This window comes from Montipora capricornis, chromosome 7 (genome assembly GCF_036669925.1).
Source record: "Montipora capricornis isolate CH-2021 chromosome 7, ASM3666992v2, whole genome shotgun sequence".
NCBI classification, from domain to species: domain Eukaryota; kingdom Metazoa; phylum Cnidaria; class Anthozoa; order Scleractinia; family Acroporidae; genus Montipora; species Montipora capricornis.
Genome location: NC_090889.1, coordinates 380,595 through 397,590, shown reverse-complemented (window position 1 = coordinate 397,590; position 16,996 = coordinate 380,595). Strand labels below are relative to the sequence as shown.

General features: G+C 38.1%; 2 protein-coding genes across 2 annotated transcripts in view; one reads left to right on the top strand and one right to left on the bottom strand.

The window, feature by feature from the left end:
* Window positions 1-860, top strand: part of LOC138057688 (uncharacterized) — a 42,233-nt gene extending 41,373 nt beyond the window's left edge. Inside the window, exon 12 of the mRNA XM_068903620.1 lies at window positions 790-860. Within this exon, the coding sequence (XP_068759721.1) occupies window positions 790-860 (71 nt within the window). The remainder of the gene's footprint in view (window positions 1-789) is intronic.
* A 530-nt stretch (window positions 861-1,390) lies between these two features.
* LOC138057687 (MAM and fibronectin type III domain-containing protein 1-like) lies at window positions 1,391-12,837 on the bottom strand. Its single transcript, XM_068903619.1, has 7 exons — window positions 12,749-12,837; window positions 7,120-7,155; window positions 5,370-5,690; window positions 4,030-4,183; window positions 2,879-3,075; window positions 2,316-2,627; window positions 1,391-1,434 (listed from the first exon to the last, which is right to left on the bottom strand). Exons 1-7 carry the CDS (start codon window positions 12,771-12,773, stop codon window positions 1,391-1,393), a joined length of 1,089 nt encoding a protein of 362 aa, XP_068759720.1. The 5' UTR covers window positions 12,774-12,837.
* Between the last annotated feature and the right edge of the window lie 4,159 nt (window positions 12,838-16,996).

Genomic DNA, 16,996 nt, shown 5'->3' with positions numbered 1-16,996 from the left:
AGTAATTTCTTAAAATTATCAATGCTTGGCGCTCTCCTACTTCAAGAGGCAAATTATTCCATAACTGAATTTCGAGCAGCTACCATAAAAGATTATCTCCTAATGTCTCTACGTTTTGAAAATTAACATACTTAAGTAAGATTCCATTCGAATTGGAACGTAACCTATATCTACCCTCATTTATATTAATAAGCTCTGTTGTATACCCTGGAGCAAAACCCTTAATAGCCTTATATACTAAAAGTAAAATTTTAAATTCTATGCGAATATAACAGGCAGCCAGGGCAAATTATACAATAATTCTACAGTGCTTAGATTCGTTATATATTAATCTAGCTGCAGCGTTTTGGACCCTTTTTGATTTTATGTATTTTGTAGATCAGCTTTTCAGTAGATTCTATAGACAATTATTTCTAATTTTCCCAATATTATACAAGTAGTAGAATGCTAATGAACAAGTCTTGTTGATATGTGAGTTCATTGACAATGCGGAATCAAACCACACTCCCAAGTTCCTAACAGTTCGTATTGATTTCATGTAATATTTAGTTTTTGGTCAATACCTACCTCATTAGCATTTTTTGCAATTGATTATATAAGCACATGTTAAAATTTTATATTTCAACTTGGAAATATTCGTTGAACGGTCGAAACGTCGTTAATTTTTAACATAAACTTTTATAGCAACGCCGATAGGAAACCCGATCAAGTATCTCGAGATGCACAGAACGTATGCACAATAACAATAGTAGGCACCGTCCTTAAATAAAGTTCCTTTCCTTCCAACAGTTCCTTTGAATGGGGACTTTGATCGCGAGACAATGCCGTGGTTGCGTGATTACCACGGTTCTCTTTCCTAGTAGCTTCGCCGAAAATGAACTCGTAAAATTCCATTGCATTGCATATTTGTCTTTCGCAGCTCTTACATGATCGTTCGGATAGCGATGCTGGCTTTTGAACGTTGAAACCAATACGCAAAAAAAGGTTTCGCTAGCGTGTCCAATTCCGTTCCGAACTGGACGGCTTAATTAAAGAAATTTACAGCAGAGAAATATAATTTTTTTAGTCGTCAAAATTCCGATTGCAGCCACACATCCTAGAATAGTCGCTCAAGCTGTCTTCCTTCATCTTTCTTTTTTTTTGGTGTTTTTCCTAATATCTCCATGTTCTATCAAGTCTACCGAATTACTCGGCGCAAGTCCTTTTATTATCGTTCGCGACTTTTTTTCTTGTGCTCACAAGGGTCACAATACATCCTCTCTCTAATTGGTTGATTATCCAAGGTGACAAAAAGTGGGCGCCATTCAAAAATTGCAACAAATGTGTCAGGCGGGATTTTCCCGCTCGCGGGCAAAACACAACGAAGTAACGATTGATTTACTCCCGTGTGTTAAAATAATCCTGCAATGAAAATATCCTGCCCAGCTATGCAGGCTAGAATAATCATCAAAGTTGAGAGAACAACTTAAGTTAGTCTGCAAAAGTCCTGGTTTCAACGGGACTCGAACCCATGACAAAATGATCGGGCTGCACTGCTCCACCATTTAAGCTATCCCGCAGCCATCTGGTAGCTATCCATTTCTGATCCAAGATTATCCCTCTCGATTAGCGTTGCCATAATCCTCAGGTCAACAATAAAACTTCCATATATTTTATTATCATTCATTCATCTCATTCAGTCCCATTCAGGAGTTTTTTTCCGGCAATCTTTGCTGTTGCTTAAATTGCTCTCTACTGCAATGTTCATTCCCGCTTACAGTCAAAACATGTTACTTGACAACAAAAAGGAGTTGTATTGAAACAACTACCGAACCCACCCACTGGCAAGCAAGCAGTTGCTGCGGAAGCTTGCGGAATGTAAATAAATATAAAAACTGTAAATGCTTTTTTTATAGTGGAGGTGCAATTAGCTATCAAGCTAGTTTATAGGCACCCCACTTTTAATAATTTGATAGAAACATGATTAAGAACGCCAACTGGAAGGAGGCAACCAGTTGGCTATTTACAAAGCATAGTAGAGTTCAATCAGAGACAACCGGAAACAAATCCAAGCCAGAGGTTAGAACGGGATTTGAACTGGGGGCAGCAGCATGCAAATCCAACGCCCTAACCACTCGACCTCTCCTCATAATTTAACTCCCAAAAAGGCAATCATCCACTCACATTAGCCTTGGCCCTGCAGATTGGCTGCGACGAAGGAATGAACCGGAACTTTGATCTCGATTAGAACCGCTTTTGAATAATCATGTCGTCTAAAAAAAAAGGTAATTACCTTGATTTTTTTTTCATTTTATAATGAAACGCAGCATATTTACCTCCTTCAAGAGTCCTCACGAAAACGGCGGAGCTGTTGAAAGGCTTTCCCAAGTCATCCACAGCAATAACAACAACTTGAAAATCTTGAAAGGAAGGCAATCGACGAATTGTCGCCGCGGTTGCGTTTGAAGGCAGAATTCTTCCGGTAATTTGATTATCCCAGTACCTATACACTGAAGTCCAATTCACGAAAACGATGTACGCTGCAACTGGCTGATTTGTTGCATTTGTTAATGGTGGCCATTGGACATCAAAACTACTCTCTGTTACGTTTGAAATATTTGGGCTCCAACCGATCAGCAGCAGCGAACCTGAAAATGAAAATGTAACCAAATCAGTGAGAGCAATCTTGGAGTTGTTAGTGTAAAGAAGTCAAAACGTTAAATTAACTGAGGTGTAAAAAAGCTGAGAGACAAATACAGACTTTTTCTGCGGTTTTTGTCTCTCTTTATCACCCAAATCCATTTTATACCCATTAGAGAGAACAAGATCATCCCTGTCAGTTTCCCTCGAGAGGCTTGTTTACTAGAGTAGGTTACACATTTATAGTGAGAGGACTTACCGGCTTGGACTCCTCCATTAACAGCCACATACGAAGCCAGGAAAGGAGGCGAACCGAAGTCTTCCCAAATCTTGACCATAAGGCTAATGTTTGATGAGGGGATTTCCTTAAAAATTGCACCATTTTCTATTTGCATACAGCTGTGACTATACATAACATTTTTGCCATAATGTGTCCAGACTCTTATTTCAGGGTATCTAAATAAAAAGAAGTCAGTCAGGTGTACTATTTTTGTTAAATTGCTGCATCAAGTAACTGTGTTTGTGCTGCAGCTAATTTCTGGACAGTGAAACAGAAACACACCATTTCATATAAAAAATATATGATTACCCCCCGCCCTGTCCCCAAAGATTCAAAGACAGTGACCGCACAGACCAACTCTTGTTTGGAACTCTTTATTTAGGAGGGTGCGGCGGAGGGCCGCGGGAGGGAAACAAAGACTCCAGGGTGAAAGGGGGGGGGGGGGGGGGGGAGGAATGGCAGAGACCCATACGGATGAACGAAGCGAAAAATGAGGGAAGACGGGAAAAAAGGAAGGTCACGTTACCAAGCGGAAGAGAGGGAGGGGCTAATTAAGGAATTCCTGGAAGGATTTCTGCCCATTATCCGCAGATAAGAATCAGGGTTAAGCATCGCATTCACTATTATTGACAGCGCAATAGACTAGTGCAAATACATAAGCACCGTATTTGTAAAGGGAAATAAATTTGAAGAAAACGATAAGGGAAGAAAATTTCAGCTAAAGCAAAAACATTTTTTAAGCTTACAACCGAAGAATTTCAAACAGTTACATTACAACTGAGACAACAACAAAGCAGTGTTCCTGCTTTTGATGACTGAAATTGCCCCTTTTCATCGTTTACTACCTTTTAGGGAAAAAAATTTAGAAGATTTCTTTTTCCTTGATATTTATGGTCATGTCTTTCCTAGTAGAGTGGACAAACGTCCAAGTAACAGTGATTCTTCACATTCCAGAAGGCTCGCTCAATCAATCAATCAATCAATCAATCAATCAATTAATCAATCAATCAATCAATCAATCAATCAATCAATCAATCAATCAACCAATCAATCAATCAATCAATCAATCAATCAGTGAATCAATGCATTAGAAAAGGGGAAATCTCAAAACGAAGCAAGATATTCCTTACCCACAGAAATACTCAGCTTCATAATATGGAAAATTAAAAAGAATGTGATCTGCCAACTGACTGCCTATTGTCCATTCACATTGAATTTCTTGTGGCTTGGGGCCTCTGGTGAACTCCAAATGACCCGATATATCTGTTTTGTGACCACCACATGCTGAAAACAGGGGAGGAAAAATACAGAGACATATGTAACAAGGCTACAGCTAGTGTTTTTCTCATGCTGATGGACGAACAAAACAAGTTAATTAACTAAAGACATTTTTCTTCCCGACCACCTAAATTGCGACAATTAGTTAACGTGAAAGCCACGTAAAAATTATTTTCACCTTTTATTTGTCCTTTTCCTTTTATTCCACCGATTACCTCTCGATAGAAAGCGAGAACTTCACAAAACAACAGGCACTATTTGCAAACAGAAATGTAGACTCTTCTTCTATAAATTACATTTTAGTACATTTCCGCGCAACGTAGCAGGGAGCCTGTGGCTTACGTTGTCTCTTTTATCTATGTTAGTTAGGTGATTTCAGTATGATGCTAAATACAGAGATTTTAAAATACCGCAACTTTGCAGTGCAGAGTCGCCTGGAATCGGTGCACTGGGCCAGAGCAGTAGGACCGAGAAATGTATCTGACATTAGATTTTCGGATCTTACCCATTAACCTCAATTTTTATATTTTATGCTTGTCTAAATCTCTTAGGAGCAACATTGTGTAGCGGGCACAAGACGTCTTATTTTCCTCAAAGGAATGGAGGAATCACGGAATTCGTGTTATTCCCATAAAGTTTCGATCTCTGCTTCAGGGCTCAGCTGGTTTAAAAGTCAAAAATATTCTCTCATCAACGTGGAAATGTTAGAATGATCTAGCATTGTGCTTACGACGAACGGCAGACGTCAGTTAAAAAACAAGTTAGAATATTAAGCTAATTTTGATACTTTCGTTACAAGCAGCAGGCTCCCGTTTGCCTATGCCTAATGCCAAATCTCTCACTTGATCTATTAAGTACATGAGAAGGAGGCGGAAGCTTCGTAAGTGATCTTAACGCTTCCAAGTGCTTCATTTTTAAAGAGAAGCTGAAATCACAAACTAACACTAGGTAAGTCGCACTCGATTCGCTGGGGAACAGATGGCCAGAGCTTATTCTTTTTTCAACTGCGGGGTATGGAGTCACTCCTACCTACTGACCACTGCCCCACCGTGTCTCCCCTAACGTTCTAATCATATTTTACCAGAACATTGTCTGTGAAAAATGAAAGGTTTTGCTTCAGATATGTCATAAGTGCGAGCAACAGATGTTAAAACTGAATTTTATCTGATAACTTTTGTTCTTCCAAATTTACCTGCATAAACCATTTCCCCGCAAACAACTCCTACTGAGTAATCAGCACTGCAATATCCATGCCATAGTTCTTGTCGGCAATTGAAAAGGGAGCTTTCAACACTATCGCAGATGAAGTCGGTGCTGATGTATGTCAAATTGCCAGCTCCAAACTCAGATTCATAGAAATATCTTGACGGTACGTCCAGATTGAGTTGACGACAAACTGTCTGGAACGCTTGGCCATAAAATCGATAAGAACAGAGTTTCCACCACGTGTTATTGGAGTAGAGTTCTATTCGCCCCTGATTGGAAGCACCGCCATCAACCAATCTTATATTGCCTTTTGGAAAAAAAAAACTTTGTCTCCTCAATTAGAGGAATCCAAATCCTTTCGTTTCTCTGTATAAGAATTGTCCTAAGTTTATCAGGTATTCGAACCACAAGATACTGACAAAGATCGCTCGAGAACAGGATGACCCCGGCATACGGCATAATAGAGCTTGGCAAACATAAGAGAGATTATTATAAGGAAGGTGTTAAGTCTACGAGATGTTCAAATGTTCCCGTAGTGAATGAATCAACGAACAAAATGATATATGAAATGAATCACGTTGTTCATAACTGCGAGGATCATAGCTTCGGCCTTGTTGAGTCCCGAGGGATTGAGAACATTTGTTTTCGCGCACCGAATCTCGTTCCCAACCAATTTAACTCGACGCTCGGGGTACGAAATCAATTGTCTATGGTCAGTATGGCCGCCGCGCGAATAAGGCCCATTTCACATAACATTTCGTTCGTTGATTCATTCATCACGGGAACATTTGAACCCACAAATGACCAGCTCCCAACATCAGTGGCTTCATTGCTGAGTTGGTTCGAGTGTCGCATCGGCATAGCGAGATTAAGGGGTTCAAACCCCGTTGAAGTCCTGATTTCTTTAGGCTTCTGTACGCAATTGTTAAAACTGCGAGGATCATAGCTTCACTTTATTTCATATCCTCAGTTCAATATGTGATTCACTTCGTTCATTATGGAGATGTGTTGAGATGCGTAAGACAGAGCTTGAGGGAAAGTATGGGTGTTTTCAATACTTTTCAGGGGGTTGATAGCTGCTTTAAACTAGGTAGAATGCATATTCAACCTAAGTAAAATGAGGATCACCAATTTAGCCTAGGTAAAAACGGATTCAACCTGAGCCCGAATTTGACCGACAACATACACATCCTCAAATTCAGTGTTATCATCTTTTTCCCCAGATAAGCTTTTTATTATTAATAAATCCTCCATTATAGAATACTGATATTCGACCCTACTTTATGGATGATTCGATAAAATGCACAAAATGTATTTCTTTATTAAAAGGAAAACACATACTTAAAAGGATTAAAAGCCGGTCTATGCTGGTCTATTAAGCACATAGATTTCATCTTGCTCTCCTTCTGTTGATTAATAGATCACAGATGACGTCAAAATATGATAACAACAAAAGAAGTGGCGCAAGAGGCGATAGTCGAGTGTGCCACTGATTTTCTTGCCACATTTGGTGTATTTTGTGATCTATCACTGAACAGATCGACGCGCGGCAAAAATGGAACCTTTTTGTTTTTTCAATTATGTAATATTAAAAGTTTGTGATGAAGAAGTCCAGTATGATTATGTGCTCTAATACATTATAGGTGAGAACCAATAAAAATGCGTGCATTATAGAGCTTATATAACAACAGGTTGTCAACAGTGCTTGTGGAGGGTTGTCTTCAGGAAGCACTTACCGTTATCAGCATTGATCATCTGAATGGAAATTATGACTACAAAAGAAAAAAAAAAGATAACATTATAAAAATAGAGTCATAAGTCTTGAGATCACGTTTATGGGAAGAGACAAACACTGTCAGTGTATGTAATTTTTTGGATCTTATCCTGAAAGTAATTCACCGGGCAGAATGAGCACCGAAGCGGCAAATTTGAATGCAACCCAAGTTGAGCAGCCAACAATTAGCGAGGAAGGGCCATAATTTGCACGAAAGGCACTGACAAAAGTCCCCTTCCTTATTTCCCTAAGGTCTACCTAATATTTTGAACACCAGGAGTTTGAAGAGGAATGACATATCTACAATTCTAGCAAAAAAAGATGACTTTTGAGGACGTTTTAGAACTATCCCTTAGCGTTTGAAAATTGTGAAAATTTGACACTCTTAGTGGGGATTATATATGTTTACAATGAGGAGTTGAAAGCGATTTTTAAGCAAGAGTATCTCGCTTCAAAAAAGTGAACATCGAGAAATAAAAGTTTGATGTTTTTCTTAACATATTCAGTCGGTACTTATCTTGTCAGTTGAACGTAAAAAATAACTATCCGCGCCGTTTGAGATTTCAAATTCTGCTTTGAAACCCCCTTCAAATATGGCACTCTATACATTGGTAACCTATTGTTTTAAGCCAAAGTGTTGACAAATTCCTGACCAAAATCAACTGAATCGTTAGGCAAAATCGCGAGGGAAAATAAGATATGATTTTTTATTGGGCGATTTCAACATTAATTTAATAAACAATGAGGAGTCATTCTACAGACCATCATTCTACAGGCCAATTTCTTGATGAAATGCATTCTAATATGTTCCTCCCTCTGATTATACGTCCCAAACGTATCACCTCTCACACGGCTACATTAATAGATAACATTTTTGTGAACATTTTTTTTGTCCGTTCGAGAAGTGGTTTATCGTTTACTGACTTTTCAGAACTCCTGGCTATAATTTCTATTCATTCGCACAACACTCTAGGTCGTCATTCTGGACAAGATCCCATTTTTGTTCGAGATAAGAACCCTAATAATCTGTCCGAGTTTGTTGAAATACTCGAGGGTGTTGTGTGGTCTTCACTCGCAGGTTATAATGATCCACGTACTGCATACAACAGTTTTCTTTAAAAAATTACCGGAAATATACAATGATTGTTTTCCTGTTAGGGTTGTGAGGAGCAGTTATATGATGCCTCAAAATATTTTGCAACTTCTACATAACAAATATGACAGATGAAATAACCAAAAAATATAAACTCAGTAACAAGATTTGAAATTATTTACTTTAGATGTAGTGCTGATGTAAGCTTAAGCTTAACGTTAACTAAAGAAAGAAAATGTCTATTTTAAGGGTGACAAGTCTTACTCTAAGCATTTCATGCAATTTTGTTCGATTTACATAGTTAGTCGCGTTCTATATGGCGACGCTCTTCACAAGAATACATAATTTAGTCAAGCAAAAGGGATTAACCAACCTTTATCTGTTATTCCGCCACACAAAATTCCAAATCTTGATCACATATTTTTGTAACCAAATGCATGCACGATATGTATAATATTAACACTGCACATCCACTAAACTCCACAACTCCGAGAAAACCTGGTCTAATTTGCTCTTTGTAAAGGGATCATGCGTAAGTTGATAGATGAACTCACAGCCAAAGCTCAAAGAAATTCTTTTAAATTTATGTGCCAGGCAAGTAAAACAGCCATCCGCATAAATTCACGTGTAGGGCAAGTGTTACATGTACGTGCTGGGTGTACATTTCTCATATCTGATGCAGGAATAAAAATGGCAACCGTGCCACAAAAGCTCACAATATTCTTCCTTTAAAACCTCATTGTGCTGATCGACCGCGTAGAAATGCCTCATCATGTAATTTTTAGCCTTAGGTTAGGGAGGAATACCAATAGGCCATTTCCGAGATCATGCCTGCCTCCTCTTCAAAGCGAGTCTAAGGGCGAAGGTTTTGTGATGGTAATTATTTCTACCAAGAGATTTGGTTCTACTTTACATATGAACTAGACGCCCCATAAAGAGTACACTGGGTTGCCTGTGGTTCGTGTTACACCAAAAAGGAAGGCACTGAATTGGGTGGTATTGAACGGCAGCGTTCCAGTTGATTTTTTTAAGTGGGGGGTCATTAAGACCATTTGAAGGGTCACCCACATGTCGCGCCAGCAGAGGTCCTTTGGCTCACACGTTCACACATTTAATTATTTTGTAATGTCCTGTCCCACTTTGAGGCCTTTTAATTTTTTTAAGCCTTGTAACAAATTCAGTTTAAAGATAACAAAACACGCTGCTCTAACGGACGTTTTCCAGCATGTCTTGCAGTGGCACTAAGCAAACGTATATTGCAAACACTAAGAAAGGACTGAAGGTGTTATTTCCGCTTCACAATTCCCCTTCTTGTTAGTGTAATCTGATGCAATCAGAAAAAGCCAAGCCAAAAGAAAAAAAATAACATACTTTTTATACGTAACTCTGAATCGAATTCTCATCGAAAGATTAATGACAATCGTTCTAAAAAACACGAAAATTTCTGCAGTCTCTGACTTTCATGAATAAACGGAAAAATCATGATGTTTTGTCAAAAGGAAAGAATTGATCACGTGCTAGGAAACCATAAAGGTGCACGAAATCACCTACAGTGGAACCCCGTTAATACGACCACCTTCGGGCCATGGAAATTTGGTCCTATTAACGGGGTAGGGTCAAATTATGATGTAAAATGCTTTTAAACTACATTCTACTACAGTACATGTATACCTTTAATCCGCTAAAAATCAACCTTTTTGCAGTTAATTAACAACCTTACAACGGCATTTCATTGCAACTGAACTGACAATGTAACAGTAAACGAAACCGAGTAATGGAAGGAAAAGCAAAAGTTTAAGTTGTTGGGAAAGCCGTTAATCGTGGGGGAGGATATGGGATGGAAATCCCATGCATTTAGAAGTTTACTGGACAGCCAAGAAACGTTGATATGCTTAACAAATTATTAGACATTTCAAATAACCGATCTGTGAGAAAAGAAAAGGAAATGGACTTGAAGAGAAAAGCCACAGTGGAAGGCAGCAGAAACAAGAAGGCAAAATAACTTTGAGAGCCTCGAAATGCCGCAAAATTAAGTCTATCAGATCTTTTGTAGTATTGTATTTAAAAAAATACATCCTTTTTACTGAACACTGAAATTTAACGGATGTCATGCTTGCCACTAACACCTTTGGCTAAAAAACATTCAATAAAATATTAATCAGTTATTGTTTGTCAGATTGTGGCTGTTTTCATTCAGCAGGCCCACTGGTCGTATTAACGGTGTAATTTCATAAAGAAAATAACGACTGAGGACTCCAAAAAGTGGTCGTTGGTCGTAATAACGGGGTGGTCGGATTAACGGGGTTTTCAGATAAGAAAATGAGTGGGGTTTTGTTCGGGCCGCAAAGAAGTGGTCGTAATAACGGGGTGGTCGTATGGCGGGGTTCCACTGTACGGGAAACACAGGCAGCCCAAGCTCGGTGTACGATTTATAGACTTTGTATGGAAAACATACTTAAGTTTATAAATGCTAAAGTAAGCTATAAATGTAGAAATAAATTTCACTTAACTCTACGTATAGTTGTCCTCGTCTTTTTTGTGCAATCGGAGGGCAAACTGTGTCAGTTTTAGACGGGTTTGTGGCTTACGAATTTTTGCGATTCGTTAGTTGTCATTCCCCCTCTAACAACCATAGGCAGCCCAAGTTCGCGTCACTAGAGAGCGTGTAATAATTAATTACTAGAGGGAAGATGACCTTTGAGTGCAAGCGGTATTGGGTTACAGGCAAGAAAGGAAAAGCAAAGACAGGCCTACACGGACTCCCAATGTGGTTTTTGTGGTTGCGTCGCATTATCAGAGCCTTCAAATTATAGTTTTGCTCTTACAAGCATGTCGTTTAGAGATTTACCTCTTTTGTAAGATATGATCGGAGGATTTGTGAAAATTGTTTTCAGCAGAGACTGATTTTCTATGAAACTCCAGTTTTCCATCACGATTTCTTTAAGTTTCTTTACCGCAGGGTGGTATGTAGTGACAAAAGGCAATATTCTCTCTGCAGTTTTATGCTTTTGCGGATTAAGAGCCGATTGTCTTGAGTCAATGGTGACCTCTGACAGGGAACTTTCTGTATAGTTCTTTGGATACCCACGTGCTTCGAGGCGTCGTTTAAAGTTTGTAAGGCACTCTACATCTTCAAATGTTGTTTTTGAAGAGTTTGATCTAAGCAGTCTTATTGCTTCGCCTTTGATAAAGCCTCTTTTTACCCCGGAGGGTGGCACGAGGTAAAATGGGTTTATTGAAAGGTTTCCATCGGCTTGTAGTGAGTTTTGATGTCTAGGATGGATTCTTTTATGAATCTCTCTCCTTTGAATACCGCTGTATCCAGGAAAATTATTTCGTTCTCTGATATTTCGGCCGTGAATGTTACCAGAGAATTTTCCATTTGGTTTCAGTGTTCTACATAACGGCACACTTTGTGAAATATTAGAAATACAGCTCACTTTGATTACTCGTCGCTTTTAAGATTCCAGATATTAATTTTTCACCGCCAGTTCTGTTTATCCAATTGACGTTCCATTCTTGAACTCAATAAGGGTATATTTTGTTTAAAGATACACTAAAACGCAATTCGCCTTACAATGACTTTAGGCGCCATTGCAGGTTAATAATTAAATGTTTTCCTGTGACCACCAGAGATATCTCAAGCAAGCGTGAAAGAGAGAACGGTGAGAATAGAATACTATTTCTATAGGAAACCACTCAACCAGCATATTGCAAATTTGTTTTTTGATTTGACTTGCGTTAAATTGTTAATTTGAATTTACGGTGTCCCCGATTAGTGCTCTACAGCGCTAGAAGATTATACACTTAAGTAAAGTTCCTTTCCTTTCCTTTCTTTTCCAATCAGATTGCTGGAAACTCTTTGGCTATCGCTGAAATTCTTCTAATTATTTATTATGGTTGCTGTTATTCCAGCCCAGCATTTTATAGCTCTAGAGGCATTCAGACATAGACATTCGACACTGTCATATAGCAGTTTAAATTTGTGAAATAATAGTAATTATTCAGTTTTTTTTCCTGATTTTGGAAAAGAAGTATGCAGACTTTTGATCAGTTGATATTATCTGACTTAATTAGAATAAGCAATTTAAGTTGTGTAAGGTTGTCTTAAGTCGCATTAAATCGCCTTAAGTTGCCTTATAAGTCGCTTGATCTTTTGGGCATTTTTTTCTTAAGTCGCCTTAAGTTACGGCGACTTAAGGTCCCAGAGTAGGCCTTGTGGTTGTTACAAAAGATACAGTCGAAAATAAAGAAGAGTAAACCGGAAGAGTGATAGAATTGATTTCTGTTCCCCGGGAAGTTGTCTAACACGAATACGGACCTCTTTGGTTTCAAGTTCCAATGAAAAGTTTCAAAACATTCAATCTCGTTCACAGAGCTTCGCTTGATTCGGTTCGATGAACTCTTTTTACTTAGGCCGCCTTTTTTCTGAGTAGTTGAATTTTAGATCATTGTTGGCTCCTTTTCGTTACTTACTGTAGTTTTGCTATGAACTTACCTAATACTGACAGACACAAATTCATGGTACCTCAGTAAGCTAGACTGTGACACGGTATATTCGTGCAGCAGATTACTTGTTCCCAACTTTGCAGCCAAAGATCAGGATTTAAATGATTTCCAAATCAAGTCACCTGTAAAGCCACAGGAGAGCTAAAGAACAATAACTTTCTTTTTATAGAAAATGAAACTTCTAGAAGGAATTCAACCCCTCTGGGTGTTTTCCCTTGAAAAGTAAAAACGGACTTCCTTAAGTGTTTTTCATTTTCCAAAACGAATGTTTATTTGGCGGCCAGACTGAAATTTTTCTTCTGAAACTCTATTTGCAGTTTTTACGTAATCAGGTTGATTTGGTTTGTCTGTCCCTACAGTCGTTTATATTTGTGGCATTGTTCCAATTCATTGCTGATGATTTGAGACTCGATTTTGAAGCAAGCCGGTTGGTGCAGCTCCGTTTCGCGACGGAGAGAGTTAGCTTTTCCCCTTTGGAAACTTTCTTTTATGCTTTTTGGAAGCGGCAGAAAGATATACTTTCTCTTTGCCACATCAAGCGATTCAAAAGCAGTCAGGTAGGAAATATTATCAACATTTCAGTGTCTGCATGGAACCAGAACGCTTGGAATATTACGTGGGCGGGGTTTCCATTTCTCGTCTTGTCATGTCCGTAAAGCATCCGTATCTGTTCACGTTGCAAAGCTCTCGGAGCAATGAAATACAGGTTCAACTCATTTCTCATCAAAGGCGACAATTTTCTGTTAAGAAAATAACATGAATTTATGAATTTACTATTGATTACTATTGATTACTATTGAGAGAGTCAAGAGCATGTGGTTGAGTGTTTTTTGCTTTACAGACGCTAACAGCATGCAATCCAAATTTCCAAAGCCACGTCCAGACATATTTGAGTAAAAAGCAGTCAATTATCCGCCTCAATTAGCACTGCTACCTGCGGAGCCAGGGGAATAAGGCCTTATTGTCAAATAATAAAATATTGTAATATTATTGTAATATTGTGTTGATATATGCTATCAACTTGGACGACAAAAAAACTGAAAGAGCGCCAGGGCGCGCTAAAAGTTGTTTCCGGGGAAAGGACCATGTGTTTTAAAAATACTCCACTAGTCCCAATTTTCTCCTTACTGCGCTTCCAACTGATGTGGCGGCCTTTCAACGAACGTTGAGAAGAACCGACTCTCCCCTAAACAAGCAATTATATCATGTTAATTTAACTCTCTCGTTCTAATCAGCATGTCAATATTGTACACTCTTTTGTTACCTTTGGCTATTTTGTTAGATTTCTAATTTATTCCACGTTGTTATTTATCTTTGTTTGGCATTATATTATAAATTCAAATGTACTTTAAATTTAATTCCACTTTCAACTGAAGATGGTCGTCGAACGACCGAAACATGTCTTGTAAATTTAGTTTCAAATGTGTCGTTATTTTTATAAAAAATGGATCCTTCTATCTTTAGACAAACAGTTTTTTGCTTGCTCTCCTGCAGATTCACACTGTACTCCCTTTTTCTTTAGCAATTTCCACGTTGCACGATCAATCCACCGATTCTCCCGAAGCCTCATCCATTTGTCTGAACCGATGCCTCTCAAAAGGGAAGTTCAACTGGAGTGCAAAATAATTATCCAACAACCTGAAACTCTCTAAAAGGTAGAATAAATCTGAGCCAGGAATCAGAGTGTAATGCAATTCCTGAAAAATTAAACCTCCAGTGTAAAACAACAGTGCATTTTCCTGTTCCTACTGTGTTATCCCTTTAGCCATTAAATAAAAATTAAACAAGCATTTCCACAACTTCCATAGGAATGCAAGAGTGTTGGGGGTATCAATGGGTGTCCGTGCATTCTTAACATTCTCCGCCATCTTCTAGACAAAATATTCGAATTTTCGCACAAATCACTTTAAAAATACCTTACGTAGCACTGAACGAAGAAAATCTTCGTCGCCAATGTAACTCCCCTTAAACGTCATGTAACACACCAGATTTAACTAAAGAAAATGTCGACTTTACTGCCGCAAAACTCTGGCTGCCATCATTTACAAAAACCATAGTTAATAGATGTATGCAACTCGAGGAAACTCGAGGAAACTCGACAAGTTACAAGGCCAAAAAGAGAAAGAAAGCACAGTAAAGGGAAACTCTAATTCAGCGCTAACTTCCTCTTTGGAGATCCCAAGTAGTTCAGGAATAATGCTTTCCAACGGAACAAAGAGTAGTTGGAAAGCGTGTTCGTTACGGTTCGTAGCATTACTATAATTCAAGGTATTCACATTGTTTCTGAAATAAGGCTTCAGATATTTTGAACAATTGTTTCGTATTTACCTTTTGTTCATGATTATGTAACTGCATATATTATATGCTAATTATTTGGTATAAAAAGTAGAATTTCTAGTTTTCACTATCTCGCCTTCTGGACAGCCACCAAGAACTGTTTCCTAACTTTATATTAGTTAGAAAACTTAAAGCTCTAATCCTCGGCCTACATTAACACTTCAGTATCTCTGCATGAAACCCAGCACGCTTGGAAATGTTACGTGGGCGGGGTTTCCATTTTTTTTCTTGACATTTTCGTCAAACATCCAAATCTCTTCCTGAGTAAGCACGTTGCAAAACTGTTGCAGCAATGAAATACAGGCTCAACACATTTGTCCTTAAAGGAGACAATTTTCTCTTTCGAAAATAATAATAATAGCTCTGATGTGCATTTAAGAAGGGCAATAGCTGTAACTAGTGTCCACAATTAGTTGTGAAGAGCTAAATACTTTGACACAATAAAGTCATTCATTCATTCGTTCATTTATTTAGTTCATGGTAATAATGAAACTGTGAGCAGTTTGTATACATCATCATGACCGGATTGCCGAAATAGACTCGTCTTATAATTCTGGTCTCTTTCCCTAGAAGCATGAAACTCTATTTAGCGATCTTCCAATGTTCGCAACCTTACAGTACCTAGCGTTAATGGTACGCTACACGACTGTGCTGCAAAATTATTTTACAAGCTTCCAGCAAAACTTAGAAACAGTACTGATCGTTGTGACTTTATACATAAGTAAAAAAAGTATTATTGTTCACTAGCTAAGCTATCGGTAGGACTATTGTCTCACATTTTCCAAAGCATACAGTAATTACTTAGTATAGTTATATAAATTTCAGGATGCTGTCTACTGTTTCAAAGGTATTTTTGCCTCGATTTACTATCATTTTTATTATTATTTTAGTCTAGTTCTGAGGTAGGTTTCCATGCCTTTTAATTGAACTGTTACTAGTAGGATTTTTATTCTGATTTGGTGTTGCGCGTTTCACGCCACCTTGGTCTGAAAATCCGACTTCCGGCTTGTTATGACTTTTAACGGTAGAGACAGTGTAAGTAATTTTTTGGATCTCATCCTGAAAGTAGTAAAATAAACTCATGAATCGTTTGTATACATGATACTTTATCTGAATGTTGAACTATACTCCTTTTATATATAATTTTCTTTAAAAAATAAATAATGAAAAAAAAAAACTGCACTTGTCGGTTCAACCTTACTATATTTTCTAAGTAACTGACTTTTTCAGTTTTATTCTTTGACAGAAAAGGAAAATGTTCAAAATCGATCGTGATTTTAAAACAAATACGAGAAGAGAGATAATAGAAAAATGGTAGATGTAACTTACAAGCAATGTTTCTCACAGTTGCTGGGCTAAGCACATTCCATTTCAAGTTTAGTTCAGAATCATCAATCTTCATGACGGCGGCTAGTGTGTCAACTTCAGGAGGGAATCACACCATTGATTTTTAAATCTACCTCACCCACTCTCTCGAAAACAAGACGATTGAAAGCCCCCTTAAATTCCTGCTTAATTGTCAGTAAGTCGGTCAATCTCTGCAAGGAAGTCAGTTGTTAGTTGTTCAATCAAACAGTAAACTTTATTTACCCTCGAATTTACAGAGTAGCATTGAAGTGCTAATATATTCGATCCAACTACATTAATAAGTAATTATAATAAAAAGTTAATTCTATATAACAAATAAGATAACTAACTACCTAGACGACTAACTTGCAAATTATCTTGATGTGGTTGTTGCTGCTGTGGTTCTTACGAGAGAGGCAGTCCGGCGCAGAATAAAGAAGAGTCAACCGAAGAGTGGTGGAGTTGATTTCTGTTCCGCCGGCCGGAAGTTTTCTCCAACACGAATACGGACCTAATTGGTTTCAAGTTCCAACGACAAGTTTCAAAACATTCA